The sequence below is a fragment of the Rissa tridactyla genome, chromosome 16 (genome assembly GCF_028500815.1).
Source record: "Rissa tridactyla isolate bRisTri1 chromosome 16, bRisTri1.patW.cur.20221130, whole genome shotgun sequence".
In the NCBI taxonomy this organism is placed as follows: Eukaryota; Metazoa; Chordata; class Aves; order Charadriiformes; family Laridae; genus Rissa; species Rissa tridactyla.
Window position 1 is genome coordinate 7,328,038 of NC_071481.1, and position 24,825 is coordinate 7,352,862.

A 24,825-nucleotide genomic window follows, 5' to 3' on the forward strand; every position below is an offset into this window, starting at 1 on the left:
CTCACAGAATCAAGCATTGGGAAGAACAAGAGAACGCTGCCACCGGGTCACCAGACTGTCCCAACGTATGCTGTACCTTTTTGTAAGGTATCACCAGTTTATCTGTGCACATCAAATGATACCGTCTGTTAATGTTCTTCCCTTAGGTGCTGTTCACTCCTGCCACTCAAGCTGCCAGGCAGGCTGCGTGTACTATTGTGGAAGCTCTGGCTACCATCCCCAGCCGCAAACAGCAGGTCCTTGATCTCCTGACAAGGTATTTCTGTGTTGCCACACTTGAAAGCTCCAGGATTATTTTTCTTTAATTCCCATGAGAATCTCTCCCTTCTTCCAAGTTTTCTCACACCTCTCCCTTGTATACCTTTGGTTCACTGGTCTTTTTTGGCTGGATTCTAAAACTTAATTAGCTGGGATGGTGCAGATTTAGGGAGGCCTTTTTTTGATGCCTGGCAGTAAGCTATTGCAGTTCTCTGCTTTTTCCAGAGGTTAGCAGATAGTGTTCAGCTGTGTGGACAACATTCTCCCTGCCTCTTAGACAGCAAAATGATAGGATGAACCCTCTTCTAACTCTTGTGACAAAACTTACCCCAACCGATGCTAGTAGGTAATCCTTTTTGGGACAAAATCCCACTTTAGTCATTGAGCAATTACTATCAGTTATGCTGTTAGCTAGGAGGACAACAGGGAGGATAGATTTTGGAGGCTTTTTCTTTCTTTCCATGGTGTCCTTAGGCTGCGAATACCTGTTGTTACTGTGGAGTGGTTGTCAGCTTGTGTTTCTCTTTACTAGCTACCTGGATGAGCTGAGCATTGCTGGCGAGTGTGCGGCCGAGTACCTGGCGCTCTATCAGAAACTCATCAAACCGGCCCACTGGAAGATCTACCTGGCAGCCAGGGGGGTTCTGCCCTATATTGGCAGCCTCATCACTAAGGTACGGACTCGTATGGAGGAGCTAGGTAACAACAGAAAGCTTGTCCCTGACGTGTCGGTTTGCCTTTGTTTGCCTTGAAATCTTCATCTCTTCGTTCAGTGCTTTGTTGCTGACCTTTGGCAGGTTTATGAAGTTCACGCTTGTGCGCTGTCATCTCTGAACAGAGAGCACTACAGTGGTTTTAGCCCCAGCTGTAGCATTCCTGAGTGCAAACTGGCCAGTACACATTAATTAACTGCTCTGGGGGCAGCTATGCTAAGGGGTATAAATATTGCTCCTCTGACTTGGCACCAGGTCCAAGTTGGAAGCTGTTTCAGCTGCCAGGCTGGACTCTGAAAGCCCTTAACAACAAAGGAGGATTAGGTGTGCTACCGTTCCCTGAGTGTGAATTATGGCCTGTTGGAGAAGCACCATGTTTAAGTTGCAGTTTTCAGAGTGTTAGGTCTTAGGAGTTTGCTGTGGCGATCCCTTGTGCACTTCAGAGGCGCCACTTTCCATATGAGTGGTGGCCTTGAGTCCATCATGGAGGGCCACTAGAGCAAAGCGGTGGTAATAGGGAGAAAAAGAGGAGGATGTTTGGAATAGTTTTTCTCTCCTCTCCCCATTCTCTCCCCACTGCCGCGTTGCAGTTCTAATTTCTCTGTGGCTAGCTCTGTTTCTTTGCTGTGTTCCTTTGTACCCCCCGTGTTAGACACTCGCCAGCCACTCATTATTGGCATTGCAGTTTCTTGTCCTAATGGGCTTGTTAATTATTTTCAGGAAATAGCTCGTTTACTCGCCTTGGAAGAAGCAACGCTCAGCACTGATTTGCAGCAGGGATATGCCTTGAAGAGTCTCACAGGTATTTGGTGGCATCAGCACAAGTCCTGTAGTAGGATTAGGGACGGAGTGATCGTTGTTCTGTAATAGCATGTAGCGGAATTTCACAGATATGTGATTCAGTGTTTTGCAATTGTCAGCATTGGATTTTTGCCATTAATTTAACACATAATCCCTAAATAGATTTTTCTATAGTTTTTTGTGGTCAGTTTGAGTTTTTAGTTACTTGAACTGTGGTAATGTATTATAAACAAACTTTGTCATATCACTTTTCTCCTTCATTTTTTAAAAACATGTATTGTACAGTATAATTCCTGGGGCCATTTGATGATTTATTCCTATCTGTTGTTTCCTACTTACTTGTTTTATGGTAGCTTTTCTTTTTTGAATCCTCTAGGGTATACTTTTTTCAAAAACTTGTTGGAAATGGGAATATATCATTAACTAGCTCATTCTTTTTCATATCCTCTTCCATGTTCTTAAAAAGTTAACAGACTAATTCATAAAGCCTGGCTTTTTGCAAGAAAAAGCATATTGATAAATATGTCATGGGAAAGAATCCAAGTGTTTGCTGATTCTTTATTACAGGAATGACCGATTTGGTGATGTAACTGATAAGTCACGTACCACACTTGCTGTCACATCATCAGGACTAGCCTAAGTATTAGAAGGGGAGCAGTCATCTGCGTTTGAAATATCTTTTGACAGAAAAATGTCAAAAAGTGCAGAATCTTCTATCAAGCCCTTAGAAAGCTCCTTATACCCTTTCCTCATACCCTCACCATGGTCCCATAAAGGCAGCTCTCACAGCCCAGGGTTTTGCCTCCAACCATTCAGTTCATAGAATTGAGCTTTAAACCACAGACTGACGATGTCTAGTTGTAAAAAGCTATTTCATTGTGCTGCTTTTGTGATATTGTGCCCTATTTGCCGGCCACGTGAAATTTAGGGCCAACAAATCAAACTCTCTCTCCCGCTGCCTGAGTATCTCGTTCCTTTATAGGTCTTCTTTCTTCCTTCGTGGAGGTGGAGTCCATCAAAAGGCACTTCAAGAGCCGCCTGGTGGGTACCGTCCTGAATGGTTACCTGTGCTTGAGGAAGTTAGTGGTACAGAGAACAAAGCTGATCGATGAAACCCAGGACATGCTGCTGGAGATGCTGGAAGATATGACAACAGGTAAAACCACCTCAGTTCCGTAAATCCAGAGTGTGGATCAACCAATCTGAAAAAGCAGATAGTTACAGCCACACAAAGAACTGCTTTCTAAAAGACTACTGTAGCGAGGGGTTTTTTTATGGCTTGGACCTTCCAATATTTCCTTTTAGCGCAGAAAAGGTAAATAACGTTCCTTGAGTCATCTATTATTTTCCAGGAATTTAAATTTCCTCCTTTTTATGGGATTGCTTTACTGCAGCCCAAGCATGCAAAGGGTTTTCCTAATAAACATACCAATAAATAACCATTCATCTTTTAAGCAGTGGATATGCAAAAGAAGAGGGCACCAAAGTATGGTGCTTATTGCAGACGGATTTATTGTGTATGCCGAGTTAAAATGGAACCTGTAAAATTAACTCCTGTGTCTTTTTTAATACTTCTGTTTCTTGGCAGGCACAGAATCTGAAACCAAAGCATTTATGGCAGTGTGTATAGAGACTGCAAAACGTTACAGCCTTGATGACTACAGGACTCCGGTCTTCATCTTTGAGAGACTATGCAGCATTATCTATCCTGTAAGTACAGAGATGGCTGTAGCATCGCTTGTGAAGTTAGACTTCTTAAATAGATACAATTGCTTGCATTTTGGCAAAAACCCAATTGTGTCTGCAATAATGATTTCGTAGTAGCCAGTGTAGTAGGGCTGTAGTAGTATGCCCTTTGGGGATTTTAGTATTCAAGTTCCCTGCTGTGGCATGCTCTGGGCAAAAAAAGCAGAACCAGGAGTATTTCGTGCTGAGGAGTTTGCTTACCAAATGATACTAGATATCCTGTAAATGCCACATGTGTGGCAACGTGCCGCAGGGTGCACCAGTGACAAAAGGACCGAAGATTTAGGGCCATCCTGTCACTTGCTACCATAAAAATGCAGGAATGGGAGCATGGTTAGGGGAAAACTTATTCACTCTGTCTCTGCTGCTGTTCTTTAGGAAGAGAATGAAGTGACGGAGTTCTTTGTAACTCTGGAGAAAGATCCCCAGCAGGAAGACTTCTTACAGGGCAGAATGCCAGGAAATCCCTACAGCAGTAATGAGCCTGGCATCGGGCCACTCATGAGGGACATCAAGAACAAAATCTGTCAGGACTGTGACCTGGTAGCTCTGCTGGAGGATGACAGTGGAATGGAGGTGAGAATGCACAAGTGTGGATTTCATGCACGGGTGTGTGAGGACTCCGTTTCTGGGCAGCTCATGATGGCTGGAATGGTGATGCAATCTGAGCTTGTTATTAACTTTTTGTTTTCTCCCTTCCAGCTTTTGGTGAACAATAAGATCATCAGCTTGGATCTGCCTGTGGCTGAGGTCTACAAGAAGGTGTGGTGTCCCACTAATGAGGTGCGTGTTTTCTCCATATATGTTAACAGCACAAAGCACCTGTCCTTGATACAAACAAAAAAAAGTGGCGGGGAATAAAAGGGGAATAAAAATCACACGAGTCAGGATTTATTTTCTGGCATATAATTTCTTGGATGTAATTGGTCAGCACCTTTTTGTGCTCTCTTAGGATAGACTGTTACTCAATTCTGCGACATAAGTGATTTAAAAGCACATGATGCTGACCCAGGTGAGTGTATTGAACTTACCCGTGTAGCATGTCAGATATGTGAACTGTCTTCTCGAGTAATAAACTTTCTTACGTTCCTTTGGGGAAACGGCTGAACTTTGTGTCACCGCCTTTCAAAGCGCATTTCACACTCCATCTGCACATGCCAGTTTAATGTGTGTGTACAGACAGGGACACCAGATTGCTCCGTCAGTCTGCACTTCAGAGATGAAACCAAGTTATTTATGCAGAGAGCATCCAACATTTCTCCATATTTGCACTTCTGCTCCTGTGCTTTTCATGTAGGGATCTCAAGAACCTGACAGATTTCATCCTCCCAGTTTGCTCTTAGTAGTGTGTACTGCCTGTTATTCAGATGAGTAAATGGACCCAACAGTCTAAAGGGACTAGTCCACCAAGTCACAGTAAGCTTGTTCCCAGGGTGGATGTGGTCCAGGACAAGCTCTTCCCTTCTTTTCTTGTAACCACTAAAATAAATTCCCACTGAGAAGGAATCCATCAGACTTGATCCTTGCCCGTTACAAATACGTTCTTTAGAGGCGCTGCTAGTGGCACTTGAGATCATAAAAGGTGACTGATTTGCCCAATGTTTCTTGTTCGTTCCTCATTTACTCTTAGCTTGCAGTCGCATTTGACTGAAGCCTCAGTTTCACGAAACCATTTATTTGCTATGCTTGTGAGGAAGAATTGAAACAAAATGCCTGTTTTCAGTGAATTACGATATGGGGAATGGTTCTCATCAAGCTTTATTTAAGTAAAAAAGCCTTCTGCACTGCAAAATCCAAGCCCAAGGCTAGGTGACAGTGATAATTCTTAGTAAGGTACCAACTTGGATAGGGAAGTGAGGTGCTGGTCTTAATCTGGGAATTCTAATTTGAACTCTGATCGAGTTACGCAGGGAAATCATCGCACGTGCTGCCCCTGCCAGCCTGCCCGCTCGGAGCGGCGAGGTGCCATTCCCGTGAGATGCTGAGCTGGAGCTGAGGTGCGGCTCTCCCGGGCTGCAGCGCTGATGGTGAAAGGCAGAGTTTGCTCAGCGTTACTGTCAATGAACAGCTTTCATCTGTCTTCCTTTGTGTGCACCTCCGCAAAGCGCTTCTGGAGCTGCAGCTCACGTTCCCTAGGAAATAGACAGGCGCACAAGAACGCAACCTCAGGCCTCTTTTTGTTTCCCTTGTCTCTCACTGGCTTTTTTTGTTCATCTGCCATTTTACCAGGGCCCCTGTGGTGTTAATTGCTGGTCTCTAGCGTGGCCTTTGAGCAGATCTTCCCCCCGGGGCTTTCCCAGTGCTTATGTATTTGCTGTGACATTAAGCACTGCTTATTCCACATTAGGCTTAGCGCGCTCTCTGACAGGTTTTCTCTCGCAAGGTCTCCTGCTCCCAAATCTGGGATTTTTCTTTTCTGCTTTTTATTCAGACCTATGGATTAAAATGGAAAGTTTAGTGATATGCTGTTAGTATTTCCAGATGGAAATGCATCTGGAAAACTAGCCCTTTCCCAGGGTAAAAGCACAGCTTGTGCTTCAGTGGGTTTGGCTGTATCATTTTAGTAATATACTGTCTTACTGAAAGCTCATTAAATTGCCTTTTATTCCTCCTCTTCCATTTTCCATCACTGCAGATTTTATCTATTTGAAAGTGCTCATCCAATTAGCCTCTCCTGCATCATTTACGGGGCTGTGCCTGCTCCCTCTGTTTCCCAGGTAATGCTGTGCAATACCCCTGGAAGGAAAGGTTGCCATGGAAAACAGGCGTTTCTCTGTAGATAAACACGTTTTACTTGGCTGGATCTTCCACTGGTGCTAAAGGAAGCTGTTGGAGAAGACAGAAGGAGGAAGAAACTGTTTATTATCAGTCTGTCCATCTAATTGGCAATGCTAGGAAAAGGTGGACAGACCAATAGATGAGTTATTGATGTTTTTGCAGGTGGTGGCTTCACTGTTGTTTTTAATTTATCTCTGTAAGGGGAGAACGAGGGAGTGAAAGATTTCTCTGTGTTACCATCCGCAGTCAAAACAGCGCAAAGGAGAACTGAGGCTGGAGTGTCTGTTACACACTGTAACGAGAACCAGACTTACATATAAGTGTCCAGAGAGGTATAGTTAATATAATGCTCTCCTCTCTTGCAGGGGGAGCCAATGAGGATCATTTACCGCATGCGAGGGTTACTAGGAGATGCAACTGAGGAATTCATTGAGTCTCTTGACTCCACTACTGGTAATGCACTTGTCTCCTGAAAGCTGGGATTAGATTTGAAATCTGAGGTTTGCTGCAGAGCAATGACACTATTATCCTTACAGCAGTGAGCTTAAAGTTGATTGATGTTGCTTTTGCTACATTCACCTGCTTCACCTAGAGTAGAGGAGGATTTTAACAACCCTTTAAGTCTATACTTTAAATACGAATGCTTGCATGGCACAGGGACCATTCTGCCTGGCCCTGCTTCGTATTCCTGCTTATAATTCTTTTCAAATTCGATACAGTTGAAGTGACTTGAACTGCTGGTAAATGTGTCCTACTGTACTCTCCATTTTTGCTTCACTGTTTTGTCCCGTGGGCTGCATGAGCTTGCCGTGTCGTGGCTGCTTCCTCTCCTCACAATCTGTGTCTGTCCTGCAGATGAAGAGGAGGATGAGGAAGAAGTTTATAAGATGGCAGGTGTCATGGCGCAGTGTGGAGGCCTGGAGTGCATGCTCAACAGACTGACTGGAATCAAGGACTTCAAACAAGGCCGGCACCTTTTAACCGTGAGTCTCAGCTTCCATTCTTTGGGGTCAGGAGTTACATGGTGGGAAATGCCACAGAGTTTAGTCAGGTTTAGTCATCTGCCTTGTGTTGCAGTTTAAGTGTTGGAGCAGAGGTTTCAATTCACTAATTAACGAAAACTTGAGAAATTCCTTCTTTCCCTCTCCCATTCCTCTTGGTTAACAATTCTTTACAAAGACTTTGAAGTGTGCAGAAGCTGAGGAGTAGGTAAGACTAAATCCTATCGTGCTAGAATGATTGTTTTCTGCCTTGGCCTTACTTGAAAACCAAAGCAAGATGAGTATTGGTCTAAGAGTCTGCCTTGTACTTTACCCCAGAAGTCTGGAAAGTAGCGATATTATCAGGTGCTTTTAGTTTCAGCAAAATCCTCCTACTCATTTTTGAAGGTACTGAAGGGAATGCATTCTCTGTATTTTGTAGGTGCTGTTAAAACTGTTTAGTTACTGTGTAAAGGTGAAAATAAATCGTCAGCAGTTGGTCAAGCCAGAGATGAACACTTTGAATGTCATGCTGGGAACTCTTAACTTGGTAAGGATAACCCGGACTTTCATAAAGTATTTTCCATGGAATCCAATTAATTTAAACTCCCTCTGACTCTCATGCTGCCTTATGACAACTGTAAGAGATCTCAAATATTGCTGGACTGGCGCTGCAAATTATCTGTTAGCCATTCCTTGTCTGTTAGTGAGTGGAAGCATGTGGGTCAGTTAAACCAGTTACTGCTGGTATTACAGTAACTGCTGCCATCTTCTCCAGGCTCTGGTGGCTGAGCAGGAAAGTAAGGACAGCGGAGGAGCGGCCGTGGCGGAACAAGTGCTTAGTATAATGGAGATCATACTGGATGAATCCAACGCAGAACCTCTGAGCGAGGACAAGGTGAGCGCCTGGGGCTCGGTGCGCGAATGGAAATGTTGACTGGAATTCAAGGCTTGCAAATATCTTATTACAGTGATGCTGAGCTTCAGGAGCTGTAGAGGTGTGCTACATGGGAGTCTAACCCTTGTTACGCTTGCTGGCATGTCTTAGCAGGCCGTGGAGGTAGGGCAAGAGGAGTGCCCTGAACCAAAAGCACTGCGAGGCTTCTTTGGGATGGTTCTTGCACAGTCGGGGTGGGGGTTATTAGGCACTGCTTGGATCCCTTCCTCCCTGCTTTGGGCCACAGGCCAGTGAGAGACAAGAAAAGACACAGCTCTGCCTTGTTTTTTTGAGTGTTTTCGTACATGTTGAAAACATGATTGATTTTTTCCAGCTAATTGAGGATAAAAGCAATATCTCAACTACACTGAGAATGAGAAGAGTTTCTTGGTCGTCTTTTGAAACTGTTGGTGTATAGAAATATGACATCCTTTAGGCTGGAATTATGAGACCTTTTTGTCTAGTAAATTCTTTAATCGTAAGTTGAAGAAGTCAGTTGTCAGCTAGAGGAGTTGCCAGAGCCATTCCACGAGGCATCTGGGACTGAGGCAGGGTTTTGGTCTTGAATGTTTAGATTTATTCCTGGACATAAATCATGATCTTCTTCCTTTTCAGGGTAACCTCCTCCTAACCGGTGACAAAGATCAGCTGGTAATGTTGCTCGATCAGATTAACAGCACTTTTGTCCGTTCCAATCTCAGCGTCTTGCAAGGCCTATTACGCATCATCCCTTACCTGTCCTTCGGGGAAATGGAGAAAATGCAGATTCTGGTTGATCGATTCAAGCCCTACTGCAACTTTGATAAGTATGTTGTCATATTTCAATTAAAAGCACATGAAATCAGTTGTACTGACAAGTCTATACCTTTTTTTTTTCTCATTGATGTTTACTTCAGTGTAATGCAAAGCTTCAGAGATTCCTGGTGCATAAGCTTAATTTCCTATTTCACTTCTAAGCCATTTTAAAAAGAAATCTGTGAGCGTGTAGCTCGAGAAATAGGGCTTTAGAATATATTCTGAGGTGACTAGAGTCTGAGTAGCTTTTCTGAGTCAGCGATAGTGCAATGAGAATTACAGGGAGAGATTTTTGGAGAGCCTCCAAGTTACCATTCCTTCTCTTCATTCAGGTATGATGAGGAGCACAGTGGAGATGATAAAGTTTTCCTAGACTGCTTCTGTAAAATAGCAGCGGGAATAAAGAACAACAGCAACGGCCATCAGCTGAAAGATCTCATCCTTCAGAAGGGAATTACGCAGAATGCCCTTGACTACATGAAAAAGCACATCCCCAGTGCAAAGAAGTAAGAGTCACTTAATGCATGTGATAATCCTGCACCAGCTTCTTTCATTTCATCCCCAAACAATCTTCCAAGAAAGCCGTTAACAAGTCCGCGTTCCGAAACATTCAGACTTGGTACAGCTGTGATGCAGAGGGTCTGGTGAGACAGTGCTACTACAGGGATGGGCTAAAAAGCCTGTAATCTTCCTATTTGATACCCATCCGAGCTGATTTCTTGGATATCATGATGCTTGTGGTTCCTGCCTGTTCCTTAGTTATTGCCCTGTAACGAGCTTTTGCTACTGATGGCCAGCTCATGAATGCAAAACAAATCCCAAGGCTGAGAGCTGACACTGTGGCTATTAGTGTGCACAACATGGAAGGGGGAGTGTGAATGTCACTTCGTTAATTAATGGAGGAGGGACACAGGGGGAAGGGTGCCTGTCTTGCCTGCAGCCTGCGCTCCGCAAGCTGTGCTGCTGGCTGACCGCCAGGTGCCTTTTCGGAACGGGTGACTGCCCTTCAGCTGCTGCCTCTTGTTTTTCTGTGCAGTTTGGATGCAGACATATGGAAGAAATTTTTATCTCGACCTGCACTTCCTTTTATCCTGCGCCTGCTCCGTGGACTTGCCACACAGCACCCTGCTACGCAGGTAAGGAGGCTGTCCTGAAAGCCAAGTAGGACACGACGTGGCTGGCTTGTTACGCTGCTTTTTGTGGCTGTAGCGAAGCAGTTATTTCTGTAGTAGATAATTCTATGCTGTTTTTCTTGGGCTTAGAGAGACACACCAGCTTTAGGTATCATCTGTTCGTCAGGAAAAGTCTGGACGGCAGAGATTTTTACTTAAATACCTTCTCATTCTGTGTGGCGTGAAATTTACACACCAACGTGAAGAGGAGGTAATTTAGGACCAGGAACTTTATAGTATTTATAAGCTTCTCAGGGCCTGATTGTTGTTCTAAGAATGCTCTTTATCCAACATCCACATCTGACCTCTTGGTAATGGCCAGTGTAGAGGCAAATTGCCCCAGTCTCGTACACAGTTTTACAGTCCAGGGTCCATAATGTAGGAGCATCAAAGAAGAAAGTAAGACACTTGGCAAAAATTGTTCCAGATCAAGTGCTTCTGCTCAGCTGTTTGTTGTGGGTGGGATTGGAGGGAACCGTTACTGTTATGGGCACCTTTTTACTGAAGAAAGTGCTGTTTCAATTCCTCTTAGGTGCTAATAGGTACAGACTCGATTACCAACCTGCACAAACTGGAGCAGGTGTCTAGTGATGAAGGGATTGGGACATTAGCAGAGAATCTTCTGGAGGCACTGAGGGAACATCCAGAGGTGAATAAGAAGATCGATGCTGCCCGGAAGGAGACACGTGCGGAGAAGAAGCGTATGGCCATGGCAATGAGACAGAAGGCCTTGGGCACTCTGGGGATGACGGTAATGTCTGTTTGCACTGATGGCAGACGAGTGATCTAGTGACCTTTTATTTCTGTCTTGATAAAACTGCCACACAAGAAGTTATGTAAAATGACTTACTGACAAATACTGCAGAGCTCAAGCCCACGGTTTGCCTGGTGCTGCTGGGAGAGTAAATAACGGTTGCTAATAGCAGGCTGGGAAGTGGGGGGGGCATTCCTGTTACAGTGGTGGCATTCATCATTGTCTTTTTAACCTGCTTGAGTTGTTCTCTCTTTCAGACGAACGAGAAGGGTCAGGTAGTGACCAAGACTGCGCTGCTTAAACAGATGGAGGAGCTTATAGAAGAACCAGGTCTGACTTGCTGCATCTGCCGGGAAGGATACAAGTTTCAGGTAAAGTGAGATACGTTTGCAAAGGCCTCTCACCGCCCGAGGGGACATGCCAGTATCCAGCTGCGCAAGGGTTAGTGTGTTGGCTCTGAATGATCAGGAAGTCTCAGGTTTTGTTCTTGAGATCAGTAATTCCAGAGGTTGTTGGGAAGTGGAAGTGTGTTGCCAGTGAAAGCTGGAAAACTATTTGATCAGTGTAAGTTTGAGGTAGGGACTGGGAGGGATGAAATTCAGTTCAGTGTCAAAACAGCACAAAGTGTGAACTGTTTCCGAAGTGCCTGATCTTTAACGTAGCTGTTGTGTCATTGCAGCCTACAAAAGTCCTCGGTATTTATACTTTCACCAAACGCGTTGCACTAGAGGAGTTTGAGAACAAGCCCCGAAAACAACAGGGATACAGCACGGTCTCTCACTTCAACATTGTCCACTACGATTGTCACCTTGCAGCCGTAAGGTACGTTCTGATCACAAGCTGGGTAGTGGTGGTTCGTGTTCTTTTCCGAGGTGGTTTGTGAGCAAGGCACTGGCCTTGTAACTCAGGCTGGGTTTGCTTACGAGTTGATCACTTTACAGCCTGGAGACAGCCGTGGGCTTCTCTGTTGTGGCCTACTGTAATGTGCCAGGCCTGGACTCTGAAAAGTGAAGTCCATCATGTAAAGAAGCTGTGGAATTGTCAATTTTTTGATGATTTCTTAGATGAAAATTTGCATACTTCTAAATTTCCTGGGTGTGGCTTGCTTTTTCAATGCAGACTGGCTCGCGGCCGTGAAGAATGGGAGAGTGCAGCCCTACAAAATGCCAACACCAAGTGTAATGGACTCCTGCCAGTCTGGGGACCTCATGTGCCAGAGTCTGCTTTTGCTACTTGCTTGGCACGGTGAGTAGAGAAAGTTACTTCTCGAGCTGTTCTGCATTTGGATAGGTGAGTCGGTACGTTTCCACCGAGGCATGCTAGTTTCCAATCGTGGAATCAGGGATGATGGCAGCTAAATCTTAATAAACCTGAGCTATTTCAGATTCTGCCATCAAGAATACATCTCCTAAAAAAGTGCAGGTGTCTGCTTCTTGGCTTCGTATAAATAAATAAATTCATTACCTCCTCAACCCCTCGTCACTCCTGAAGATGCAATATGCAATAACAGTGTTGATTCATTTGCGGCCCAGTGACCTCCTGCTTTACAAAAGAAACCTGTCTGACACCACAGGATTCCCTTGTGTAGATTTTCAAACCTCTGTTGGATGGTAATGAGTTACAGCAGCCTGACCACGTACCTAGGGCAGATGGAGGTGGTTCATCCTGCTGACATTATTCTCCTCCACCTTGTGCTGGGTTTGTACAGCCACGTCAGAAATCAGGAGTGGTAACATCTTTAATGGCATTTCAGCCAGGGAGCTGTATCCCAAGCCCTGGACGTGGGAAAATAGTATCGATGAGTGTGTGTTTGTAAGCAGATGGAATTGGATTTGCTGGAGTAAGCTGAGAGCCTCCCTTTGGGGAGGTTAATCAAAGGTGGCAGCACTTGTGTTTTGTATCCTGTTCATTCTTTAAAGCTTTTTTATGAGATACTTGTGATGAGATACTTGCTTGATACTTTCTCTGAGATACTTGCGTAGATTCTGAGCTATGGTGTGGAAGAACAAACTGTATTAATTTTTTTTAAAGGTTTTTAATAAAATAACACTTACTGCTGTTTTTCAGACACAACACATACCTCCAGGAATGCACAGGGCAGCGGGAACCCACCTACCAGCTCAATGTCCATGACATTAAACTGCTATTTCTCCGGTTTGCGATGGAGCAATCATTCAGCGTAGATACTGGAGGAGGAGGAAGGGAGAGCAACATACACCTCATTCCCTACATAATCCACACAGTGCTCTATGTCCTCAACACGTCAGTACCTTTCTCTTACCACAACCTCTGCCTTCCGCTCTTAGTCTCAGAAAGGTCTCTAAGGGCTGCAATCTGGCCTTTGTTACATGTTTGTGGCAGGAAAGATGGGAAATCGCAAAAAAGTTTTAGGAGGAACCTAATTGCACATCTTAAGCAGACTGCTAGAGGTTTACGTTGTTTGGAGTAAAGCGTTGCCGCCTGAACATGCAGGATAACAGGGAACCTATTGAGTAAAAGCAATTGGGAATTAGCTTGTCTTTCCATTCTAGATGTAATTATTACCTCTGGGGTGAGCAACAGGGTTATTAAAGAAGCACTGCCAGCTTAATTTTCTCTGGAGCAGACAGGAGAGAGACACTATGATGAAGTAATTGTTGTGAGTTGAAAACTTAACCCTGGTATCATTTTATCTGACATGAAAACAACAGAATCAGTTTTGGTTCCAGTTTTGACATAATGGAATTCTCCTGTAGCATTCAGGTCCATCAGATTTTCGTGACATTTCTAATTATATTTTTTTTAATTTTTTTTTTTTAATCTGTAAACAGCAACATAGGATATTTATACAAAGCGCAAGTATCAGGCATGTTTTGGCTTGACGCTATGTGTAAGTGTATAAATCTATAGACACCAAAATACTTTTGAGTGCATGAGCTGGTTTGGATAATACAGTACCCCGTGTGAAAATGTAATGCCCAGATGCCTTTTATTTGTGTACCTAGATACCAAGAGTCATATTAATTAGAAGAGGGTATAAATGTTAAAAGATATGCGTGTTCAACTAAGGTCGCTCCAAATGGAGTGCAATGAAATCTCTCTCGCTTTCCCGCCTGGAACTAATCAACATTCTGGCTCTAATACAATTTGTCTATTGTTTTTAATATCTATCTCCAGATCCCTGTGCTATTGTTTTCTGAGTCCCTTGGGAGACAAATAAATGAAACTGTTCTTTTCATCACGTTAGTCTGCTTACTGGCACCAGAGAGCCCAGAACCTGCTGTGCGGCTGTTGTATAAAAATGCATTATGTAGTTTCCAGACATTATTTTTTTTTCTAAAGACGTGTTCGATATTAAATGGAGAAAATGGAGAGCTACTAGTTGGCTACCAGCTGCGTCATGTAGCAAATGAAAAGGTCACACAACGCTGACACCCAGACACAGCTGTATCTGCTAGGATGCTGCTTTTATACCTTCCTGATAGGAAGCATTTATCTAACTTAAAAATTGAGGGACTTCCCTGGCTGGCAGCCTCTTCCTGATGAAGTAGAGCAATAGAAACTGTGGTAACGTGGGATACGTCTTCGCGAGCTCTACTGTAACACGGAGTTTGCACGGTCAGCTCTGGGGTGTCAGGAGTCCTGCAGAGACTGGAGCTACGGGAAAGGAAAAAAATCATATATATATAAGCTTACAGTAAATACACTGTCTTTTTGTTTTTGAAATTGGCCTGTATCTTCTCAGTGATTGCTTTTGTGGTAGATGAATAACAGAAATTGATTCTAAGGTCTGGCTGTAGGAGCTGCAGTCACGTGCTTAGTGTCAGATGGGAGATGGTACAATCTGAACACATGGACTGGCTGGCCTGACTCCATTTTTTCTCTAAAAGAAAGGAAAAATAGCTCTACAGTAGTATTGCCCTGTATTGGGGCAATGCCAGCGGCCTTGCAGAGAGACACCTCTAGTACCGTACACGGCTCCAAGGAAAAGTGAGTTTGCTAGGCTTGCATGCTTCGCTGGGAGCAGATAAATACTCAACTGGATTAATTTGGGAAAAAAAACGATAGTGCACAGCTAGCACTGCTTTTCCCTGTGTAGGACTGCCTGAGTGCAGTACCTCAAAGCTCCTGAGATGTAGCAAATTCCCCTGAAAGAGCCAGAACAGCTGCTGAAGCTTTTCTTGTGTTTCAGAACTCGAGCAACTTCGAGGGAGGAGAAAAACCTCCAGAGCTTCATGGAGCACCCCAAAGAGAAGTGGGTGGAGAGTGCCTACGAGGTGGACGGGCCCCATTATTACACCGTGCTGGCGCTGCACATCTCGCCCCCGGAGAAATGGAAAGCCATGCGAGTGGAGATCCTCAAGAGGCTCCTTGTCACCTCCCACGCACGAGTGGTGTCACCAGGGGGAGCCAGCAGGTTAGCCACGACCCCGCTGCTGCTCCTCCGCAGCTGCCAGCTTACTCCTGTGACTGTCACAGCAGTCAGAGCCACACAGCAGCTTATGGGGCGCTAAGGACGGGAGCGCGTGTATTTTAGAACAGCAGATATTTACCCTTCTGAGCGGCTCTGTACTCAGCGTCACAAAGGTAGGAGCAGGAGCATTCGATTCGAGATGTTTTTTGGAGTGGATCAATCAGTTGATCAGTGGAAACGGGGCTTTTCCTAGGATTATAGCTAAAAGCAGGAAACCAGTAAGATGCTTATTTCGCCCCTGCCTCAAGTGAAACACTGTAGTAACTTGTGTGCTGTTTCAGAGCTGCTAGCATGCTCTCTGCTCGCCTTACTAAAGAAGCTGTTTCTGTGCTCTTTTGATCAGTGCACCAGCTTCCTTAAATAGAAAAATAGAAATAGAAATCAAATGCCATTGCTTTTAAGAAAGAAAAAAAATCAATAGCAGCTGTCAAGCACTTGAAATACAAGAATAAGTGGCTGTGCCTGCCTGACAAAAGCACATACTTCCAGAGAAGGAAGGGGAATTCCAGTTGGTGAAAAGATGATTTTAAATAGCTGTCATAATTAGGAATAAATTCATTATTATTCTAAGTCGCCTTAAAGGGCATTCTTATTCTGATGACATTAATTATGTGTTTGATAAAGTCATTACATTGTCGTAACACACAACACAGCATGCATCAATGCTATTAAAGGCATCAAAAGTGAAAGAGCCCTTAAAGGGGCTCCTGCATTGATTTCTGTGCTGGTTTCTGCTGTTCTAGCTCAGCCTGCTCTGTGATCGTGTCTCCTGTTTCCACCACCCTGCCTGAGTTCTGGGAAAAGGGGTTTAACAGTTACAGGAGATCTTATCCGGGAGTTCTGTTCTCTCAGACACAAGGGCGTGCAGCTTTTCATGTGGGCTGCAGAAGAGACTGGGAAAGCAAAGTCCCTGTGTGGGTTTGCTGTGGATGTTTGGTGTTTTTTAAAAGCCTCAGCGAATAATTCTGTTTCTTTCCAGACTTATCTCTAAGCATGTATATAATAAAAACCTATTGAAAGGGACATGGCAAGAAACTTGGAGCTAAACCATCCAATCTCTGGAATTTCAGGGGAAAACATTCAGAAATAGTTCTTGGGAATTATGTCAAGGTTTATTCAAGGGCTTTCTTTAATCCCTGCAGACTAAGAGAGCACAAAGCCTTCCACTGATAATACCTCTCAGAAATAGAAATATGGCAATTCTTATTTCCAAGGGCTGTGCTTATTTGTTCTTGTGGAAAATCAGGAAGAGGGCGATGGATGGTGAAATGCGCTGCAGATTCCTTGCACCAATACCTTGAATTCATAGGCAAAGGGGAAGCCAGGGTCTGTGACATCAGAGTAATATGTCTGCATGCAAAAGATTAAAATTAGCATTCCACGTTGGATGCAGTGCAAGGGTGTTATCCGGGAGCGCCACCGTTCAGAGCACATCAGGGTGGTGTGGGCTGAAGGTCAGAGGGACGCAGGGACTCACTGCTGCCTTTCCTGGGGGAGATGGAGAGAAGTCGCTATAGGAACCAACGGCGCATCTAAAAGCAGCTGAGGACCAACTCGTGGTCCTAAAAAGGGCCTGTAAATCTTATTAATGAAGATGCAGCAATACTCTGCATTCCCTCATACTTAAGTGAAGGCAACAAATACTGCCTGTGCCCTGTGCGGTGGTTAGGTGTTTTATCCGGCTGCTCAGCTGGACTAGCCAGCGTAAGGTAGATTTGAGGAAAATATAGCCAAAAATGTCTTCCGTGTCTGCCAGGAGCTACAGCTATCGCAGTTTGTCTGCAAGACCAAAGTGTGAGATATTCGGTACCTTCTGGGTTTTAGAAACACTTTGTATTTAAACCCAGAGATTAAATTACGGGGATGGATAGGAGTGTTCTAGGTTTGCTCCTTTTTGTAAATATAGTTTACAAATTCCAAAGGACTAATCAACTGCCCGATTACCTGCTCGTTATTACTGAACCAGGAATTCTGGCTAGAAAAATCCTATCGACGCTTTGCAGTATAGCTTTCATCTGGAGTTTGGGAGGAAACTATCCTTTTGATTTTTTTTATTTTTTTTTTTCCCTTTGCTCCTGACTGTGACCTTTCTAAAATATTCATGAGAGAAGCGAGGCTCCCGAAGTGTTAATGTCTAACTTTCTGCTGGCAATCCATGCATAGCTGATGAGCCTGAACCAGCTTACATTAATGAAAACGCGGCAGCTATTATATGAAGTAGCTGTTCCAGAAGGTAGCTACCAGACTTAACCCACAAGGGCCTTTTAGTTTTCAATTAAAGGAGCAGACTCCAATTAGATCAAAACCATTCACATAAAAAGAAACTCTGTCTTGCAGTATTTGGGAGTCTAGAATTAGCCTCGCTCTAAGTTGCTGTTCTTCCCGTGGAAATTTAGTCACCTTTACTAATTGGTTTTCCTTTAAGTAATTAAGCCTGGCTGCCACCTACCAAGCCGTCTGTTTTAAGGGCAGACACAAATGTAGCCTTTTAGAATAAGAGCAGCAAAATGTTCATTTTCCCAAAAAAAAGCCAAACCCAGCTTGTGGCAGATTGCAGCTGGGGCCATGGTCAGACGATACCCTTTTGTTTTGTCTTGATGACTTGCGTCAGTGGCAGCTGAGCTAGTTCTAGATGCAGAAAAAAGGGCTTTTTTTTTTTTTTTTCTAAAGCTTTTAAGTGGCTAGCAGGAAGCGACATGTGATGGAGGCAGATGTACCTGAGAAACGCATGCAAGAAAATTCCAAACCCCTTAGAGTTGCTGGCAGGAGGTTCCGCCTTGCCAGAACCTGTTTGTGATTAATCCCGTAAACTTTGGGAGCTGTTATCCCAGGACAACTCTGCACCTTTTATAGCATTTCTTCAGCCAGATGCTGAACTACCAAAAGCAGTCCTTTCATGGCGATAGAACAACCGAGAAGATATAAAGTGGAAATTCCTTCATTTCTTCAAGGGCAAGATATTTCCCTCAGAGTCTTTCAGAAACACTTTTGTGAGTTAGAAGCAAAATTATGTTCTCTGTCATTGATACAGATTGCAGCTGAAACCTAGATTGAGTTATTTCTTCAGGAATCGGCTGTACCCCAAGCAGTGAGCACACAAATGGGGGCTGGGCATTGTTTTTTCCAACCTTCCTGTTTTCTTCCTATATAGTCTTAGCAGTCCGCTTCCCTCTGAGCTTGTTTTCTTCCTGTGGAATGAAGTTTTACTGGCTAACTGCTTTGGTTAGGCACAGCTGGTGAAGCGACTTCCTGCCCATAGGAATCGGTGCGCAGAAGTCACGGGTGCCCAATGTTTGTTTCGTGTCCAAGAGCACACAGCAAAGCTCACTCAGAGCCGTTCCCCATGTGTATTATTGATAGGCTTTTTGGCTGTTTCAGCTTTCGCGCTATTCATCAAATGCGTTACCAAAGCATAGTAAAGTGATTAACTCCAAGATTGATTTCATTATCTCCTCAGACTGGCGGATAAGACAGTGAAGGAATACGCAACGTACCGCTCTGGCCTTCTCTTCTGGGCCCTAGTAGATCTCATTTACAACATGTTCAAGGTAAGAAAAAGCACTGAAGTCCATCTGTATCGTTTTTCTAACCTGAGCAACTACATGCATTTGAAATAGAAGGCAGAGCTTGAAACCCCTTTTTCCAAGATCCTTATAAACATAAAACTTCACCTTGTGTGAGCAGAAAGGCCGCAAGAGGCAGGCTGTGCTTCTGGTCCATCTTGCCACGTGCTGTCGAAGGATTGAGAGACTTTGCCAGTTTGCAGCACTCCTCCTCTGTTGTGGAGTTGCTTATTTCTTCTGTTCGTGGTTTACTAAAGCAAGGACGTTCAGAGCTGCACCAGGGAACCAGCTGGGTAAGGAAGGGAGGTAGGGGCATCCACCAGAAAGAAACTTTTGCAGCTCCCAAAAAGGGTTAAATAATTAGGGTGAGAAGACGCCTGTGACCTTGTTTGCATTCTGTACAAAAAGATTATAATGTCACGTATGGGGTAACAACTTCTGTGTGGCTTGTTTACAAGAGGCAAGGGATGCAAGTCCAAGAGCAATGAGAGAAGGCATCGGGGTTTGCAGTTACTCTTGTAAACAGTTATTTTTTGGACTGATTTGGTCCCCTTTTCCCCTCTCATAGAAGGTGCCTACCAGTAACACAGAGGGAGGCTGGTCCTACTCTCTTGCTGAATTCATACGACACAATGACATGCCAATACACGAAGCTGCAGACAAGGCCCTGAAAACCTTCCAGGAGGAATTCATGCCAGTTGAAACATTTTCTGAGTTTTTGGATGTGGCTGGTAAGTGTGCGCTTTCCCTTTTATAGGCTGTCTTATGCAACTCGTGACTGCCGCTTGCTTGAGACAGCAGCATTCCTGACACTGCGGCAGCAGCTTGTTTGTACGAGGCAGCGAGAGGAGGAGACCTCGGCACTCCAGCTATTGCCTGAGCTATTTCAAAGACAGTTGGGAAACACGCTTGAGCATCCCCAGATGGGAAAATTTCTCTCACCTGATCCTGCAGGTCGTCCCCCTGCTCTGTTAAACAGACATACTTACATCACGGCTTAAGGGTGGGTTTGGGTATATGTGGTTTGAAGGCTGATAAACAGATGTGACTCTACTAGAGGCAGCAGTTCCGTGCAGCAAGAGTTCCTGCCGATTTTGGTATCCCCAGGAGTCAGGAGGTGCTGAAAATTAACGTGCAGAGAAGCTACTCTTACTTCTGTCACAACTTAGTTGTGCCCCAGGCCACTGTCCGATCTATGGAGCTGCTAGGCAGCCAGCTAGCAGGATCTCTATAGCAGCCCTGTTGCACAAGAGCAAGTGCCATATGGATTTAACATACACACTTTGGTCCCTTCTGCACATGCATCCAACAAGGGTATATCTTCGTCTCCTCCATACTTAAAATAACATTGCAGCTGTCATTGCTAACTTACACATGCCCTAGCCCAAATCCCTAATGTGGGCAGGAGAAAAACCCCTTTGTGGCTCTAATTATTCTGTATTGTCTTCTTTTGTTTAAAGGACTGCTATCAGAAATCAGTGATCCCGACAGCTTCCTCAAGGATCTTTTGAACTCCATCCCCTGAGCCGCCAGCACAGAGAAGCGTTGGGAGAGACTGCACTAGCTTGCCTTCCATCCCTTTGTGTTCCTCCTTGTGCGGTCTGTCCCTTCCCTGAGGAGTGCTGCAGTTTTTTCGTTGATGTTTTTCTTTTTTTTTTTTTTTTTTTTTTTTTTATTTTCTACAATTTTTCTTCTTGGAGTGATTTGGAATTTAGATTTGTTTTATCTTGTATTTCAGCGCTTCTATCTGTAAAGCCTTGTGTATTCAAGCTGGTTGAAAGAACTTGTACAGAGAGGAATCCAAACCAGTAAAAATCTTAATGCTTTAGTGTGCACCTCTTTGAAGTTAAATAAATCGAACAAATGGGTAAGATGGGTTTGACTAGTACTTTAACCATGCACTAGCCTAAACGCCAAGTTCTTTCTCGTCTTTTCTTTCAGAGCTCCTTCTCTCAGGGCTCAGAGCTGCTGCTCTTTCCGGCCCATAGTCTGGACAAGGAGACACAGGAAACAAAAGGCTCGTAGCGAGCAAGGAGACTGACGCTGTCTTTACTGATTGTACATGCAGAGCAGGTTTCCCCCTCTGGGACTTGAGCCTTAGACACTCATGGACTGCGAGGACACCGTTTCCTCCCACCCCTTCTTCACCTGGGTGAGGGCAGCTGTCCCAGCCGCAGTCATCTCCCCTGACGCTTCGTGTTACCCCTCTCCAAGGCATGTTGCATATCACGGTGTCTTTCTCGACTTTACCCTCACCAAGGCTGTATTCAAAGCAAGCGCGCATGTTGTTGCCTCTGGTCGTGTAGTACCGATGGCGACATTACCTCTCAGAGGGATGCTACTCACATCGAATTTATTTTCTCTCTCTGGCAAAATTCTCAGCTTCAGCAAAATGCATGGAAAATAGACACTGCACACTTTTGAACCGGCCACTTGCCCTTTTGATAGCTTGCGTTTCGGTGTGCATGCCCTGACCTGAAGCCAAGGACCTGCTTTGAATACAGCCTTGCCTTTTCTCACCCAGTTGTGCATGCTGGTAGCTTACCTTTACCACCAGTTCTGCTGTCCTGTAACCCAGCTGACACGTGGTTAAGCTGGAATCTAATAAAGCTTTCCCTGTCTTCCTCGTCTCTGTTTGAACTTGAATTTCCGCAATCCTAACACAGTCCCATCCCATAAATAATAATTGTTTTAGAGGCTGAATAACTCGGCAACCTATTTGATGCCTTTTGTTAGTGTTGAGCACGCATTATGATTTGGCAATTAGCAAATGGGTGAAGGCGCAGTGTTTTTCTTCTCGCCTCCGTGGGTGCTTATGTCACTCCTGGCAGGCGGGTTTGGTTCTGGGGAGGAGTACTGGATAGCAAGGCACGTCAAGAAGTCTGGCTTAGTGTCTTGCGAGGGACTCGAGGACGTGTCAGTGGGCTGCTTTGTCGGTTGGGTAAATCTGTCTTGCCTTACGAAGGTACGGGACGGGGGATAACGTGTGGAGTTTGTTCTTCTTTAGTACAGCGATATTACACTTCACCTGCCTTTTAACCACATAAAAGAGAAAAACACACCTTGTTTTAAAAGCACTGTAAAGTCAAACCTAACAGTCTTCTCTCCAAATAAGCAGCTGTAATACGCCTATGGGTGGGTGCGCAAGCGTTGCTTACCAAGACTGGTGCACAGTAGCTTGGGCAATACCAAAACCCCTTTTTTGAGTAAATGACTTTTCAAATCAATGTGGCTCCTGAAAGCAGCAATGAACAGGTAATGAGAAACCAGGGCTTTATGACTGTGGTTCTAAAGCCTATTCCAATATTGAGAGTTCAGGTGCAAGACAAACCCCCATGTCATTTCTGTTAGATTGACTGGTTAAGCTCCAGACAAGAGCTATTAATGTGATTTGGAGAGCCGAGGAGGAATACTGGGCTGCTTTGCTACCTACTTATTGTCTTTTCACAGAAAAAATATACATCTTTTCTCCTTCAGCCACAGCCTCAGCGAGCCAGGCAGTCCCCCAGCTTTTGCTTCACAGCTGTTGCCTCACTGGCACAAAGAAGGACGTTACAAATACCTTGCGCAGTACCTTTCTTCAGCTTACCTAACAAGGTAACTTCAGCGTAGCTCCGGTTTTTGCTGATGCAAATCCTCGTATAGCTCCGTTTATGCTGGCGCAGGTCTTTTGCAAAACAGTCTCTGCTGTTGCAGGAACTGGTAAAGTTTATACCAGCAAAATAATTCTTTCTCTACCCCTGCAGTTGGATCAGCAGATCCTTAAGCTTACCAGGGGCAGAACGCGATCGCCACTTGTTCACTGATGTTATTACAACTGTGAGGAAGTAGGATCTTAAAAGGAGGTCACAAACTGTGTCCTTACCAGTATAAGCACAGTTGCAATAAACTTCTCGGAGCTATTCTAGAGGGTTTTGCAAAGGCCCAGAGATGTATTTTGAAAAATAAAGGCGGCGTATCAAGTGCCTCCCTGCTCAGAGCACAAGAGGGCTGTGATTTATGGGGAAGCCAGATTTGAAAAGAAGGTGGAAAGAGCACGGTCGTGCTTCTGCGGAGCAGAATAGCCTGGGAGGGACTCAAAACTAACAATAACAACCCCAGAAGACCTAGAAAGAGAGGGACAAGAACAAAAGTGTTTTGGAAAGTTTCAGCTGACACAGGCCACACACAGAGGCTCAAACATTCGCAGTACTGCACAAAGGCGATGTCCTCCAGGCTGCAAAATCCCCCGTGAGCTGGGGCTGGGGAAGTCAGCAAAGACTTTTGGGGGAAGCATGTTACTTAAATTAGAAGTAAGAGAGGAGCGAGACTGAGGGAGAATGCCTCAAAACGGGTAAAAAGACTCAAAACTGATGAACCCAACCATCAGCTGAACAATACAGACCCCCTTTCCAAAACCAAAATAGTTTATTTGCAAAAGACTTTTTTGGCGAAGAAAAAAATCCCTTGCAATGCACAAGAGACAGTGTGACCTCTGCGAATTGCTTTGAACCTGACTTCATGGGCAAGAGCTTCCCCGAGATGATGTGGTGTCCTTGCGATGGCCGTTCACACTGGGTCAAATTCCGGTGATTGCTTATTAATTAATCTTGGGAACAACACCTCCCACGGAGAACAAAGCACCCAGCCCTGCCCCGAGCACCGGCTTCGGCAGGGACACGCCAGGCTCTCGCGCTGGCTGCAGGTGAAGAGGCCCCCGTGAGCCTGAATTCACTTGTTGCTGCTTCTGTGATCCCACAAACCCACCGGGTAGGTGGTACCTGACCAAAACCAGGGAAAAGCTCCCGGGCCTTGTTCCACATAGATGGGAAGCCCTTGACCTTCCCCCTTGTATTTCATGATGGTTTCCTTTGTCCTGCTGCCTCCTCACTTCATAATTCTCTTTTTCAAGCCAGGCAAATGCCCTTCTGGAAGCTTTGTGCAGGGTTGGGTGCTCTTTCCGACAGCTGTCGCGCCGGGATGGGAAGCCTTCCTCCCGCTCCTCTCTGCCCCACTACCAACGCTTCCATCCAAGTTTCTCTCCTGTGTTTTGTCTCTTACTGCAATTGCCTGGAAGTATTTTCAAACAAGCGGTGGATTAGAGCTGCTGAGCATAAACACACTGTGAGCTGCAACGTTTCGATGCCATAAAAGATTCCCTGGACTTTTTCCGTTGGAGGAAAAGTGATTTGTCTCCCTGGGCACGCGTCCGTGCGGCTTATTTTTCAGGCAGGGGAAGAACATAGGGCTGATGTGTGTTCAGCAAGACCGTGGTGGAGCCTCGACGATTACATGGGTACACCTCGGGCTTGCAGTCTCCAACGCCAACACCTGGAGCAAGAAGCCTCTTTTCCCTTTGTCCAAAGTTTCTGGGGAGCCTTACTCTGTGTGAGCACACAGGGTACCGACGGCTGCCTCGGTATTAAACAGGAAAAAAACCCTTTCATACAAAAGCATTGCCAGTTTCTGCCAAGGCGATGCTGAGATGTTGCTCAAGGAGCCTACAGCAAAGAAGCGAGACACCAGACAAGCACCGCTGACCGCTGAACCACATGAAAACAGCTCCTATGGCCGGGCTCGGGCTTACGCTGGCAGAAAAGTTTGCGTCATGTTTGCTGAGATGGGGTTTGATGTTTTTATTTTACCAAAATGCCTTCTAAGATGCTTGAACCGCTGGCTCTGGGAAGCACAGAGGCTTTTCTCCGTGCCGGGTGGCTAATTCCCAGGGAAAGACCCTGGTTTGCTCCATGGGAAGGGCACAGCAGAGGGCTGGACTGTCCCTGCTGCTGCAGCGTCGTTAGCTGAATTATCAATCCCTCCTCATCAGCTCCTGGCTCTGCAAACCTCCTCTTCTCCTGTCTTGCTCTCAGCATCACCACCTGCCACATGGACACTG

At 45.0% G+C, this 24,825-nt stretch overlaps 1 protein-coding gene across 5 annotated transcripts in view; it reads left to right on the top strand.

The window, feature by feature from the left end:
- UBR4 (ubiquitin protein ligase E3 component n-recognin 4) overlaps window positions 1–21,573 on the top strand; it is a 78,541-nt gene extending 56,968 nt beyond the window's left edge. For all 5 annotated transcript variants that reach the window (XM_054222498.1, XM_054222499.1, XM_054222500.1 and 2 more), the window contains 23 exons: window positions 147–256; window positions 791–932; window positions 1,692–1,773; window positions 2,755–2,928; window positions 3,361–3,482; window positions 3,897–4,094; window positions 4,221–4,301; window positions 6,662–6,749; window positions 7,152–7,279; window positions 7,719–7,826; window positions 8,055–8,174; window positions 8,829–9,019; window positions 9,341–9,514; window positions 10,045–10,144; window positions 10,713–10,931; window positions 11,192–11,305; window positions 11,614–11,756; window positions 12,054–12,179; window positions 13,002–13,196; window positions 15,106–15,330; window positions 18,845–18,935; window positions 19,519–19,681; window positions 20,411–21,573. In XM_054222498.1, coding sequence (XP_054078473.1) covers window positions 147–256; window positions 791–932; window positions 1,692–1,773; window positions 2,755–2,928; window positions 3,361–3,482; window positions 3,897–4,094; window positions 4,221–4,301; window positions 6,662–6,749; window positions 7,152–7,279; window positions 7,719–7,826; window positions 8,055–8,174; window positions 8,829–9,019; window positions 9,341–9,514; window positions 10,045–10,144; window positions 10,713–10,931; window positions 11,192–11,305; window positions 11,614–11,756; window positions 12,054–12,179; window positions 13,002–13,196; window positions 15,106–15,330; window positions 18,845–18,935; window positions 19,519–19,681; window positions 20,411–20,475 — 3,159 coding nt within the window. In that variant the 3' untranslated portion in view covers window positions 20,476–21,573. The remainder of the gene's footprint in view (window positions 1–146; window positions 257–790; window positions 933–1,691; window positions 1,774–2,754; window positions 2,929–3,360; window positions 3,483–3,896; window positions 4,095–4,220; window positions 4,302–6,661; window positions 6,750–7,151; window positions 7,280–7,718; window positions 7,827–8,054; window positions 8,175–8,828; window positions 9,020–9,340; window positions 9,515–10,044; window positions 10,145–10,712; window positions 10,932–11,191; window positions 11,306–11,613; window positions 11,757–12,053; window positions 12,180–13,001; window positions 13,197–15,105; window positions 15,331–18,844; window positions 18,936–19,518; window positions 19,682–20,410) is intronic.
- The last annotated feature ends 3,252 nt before the right edge of the window (window positions 21,574–24,825 follow it).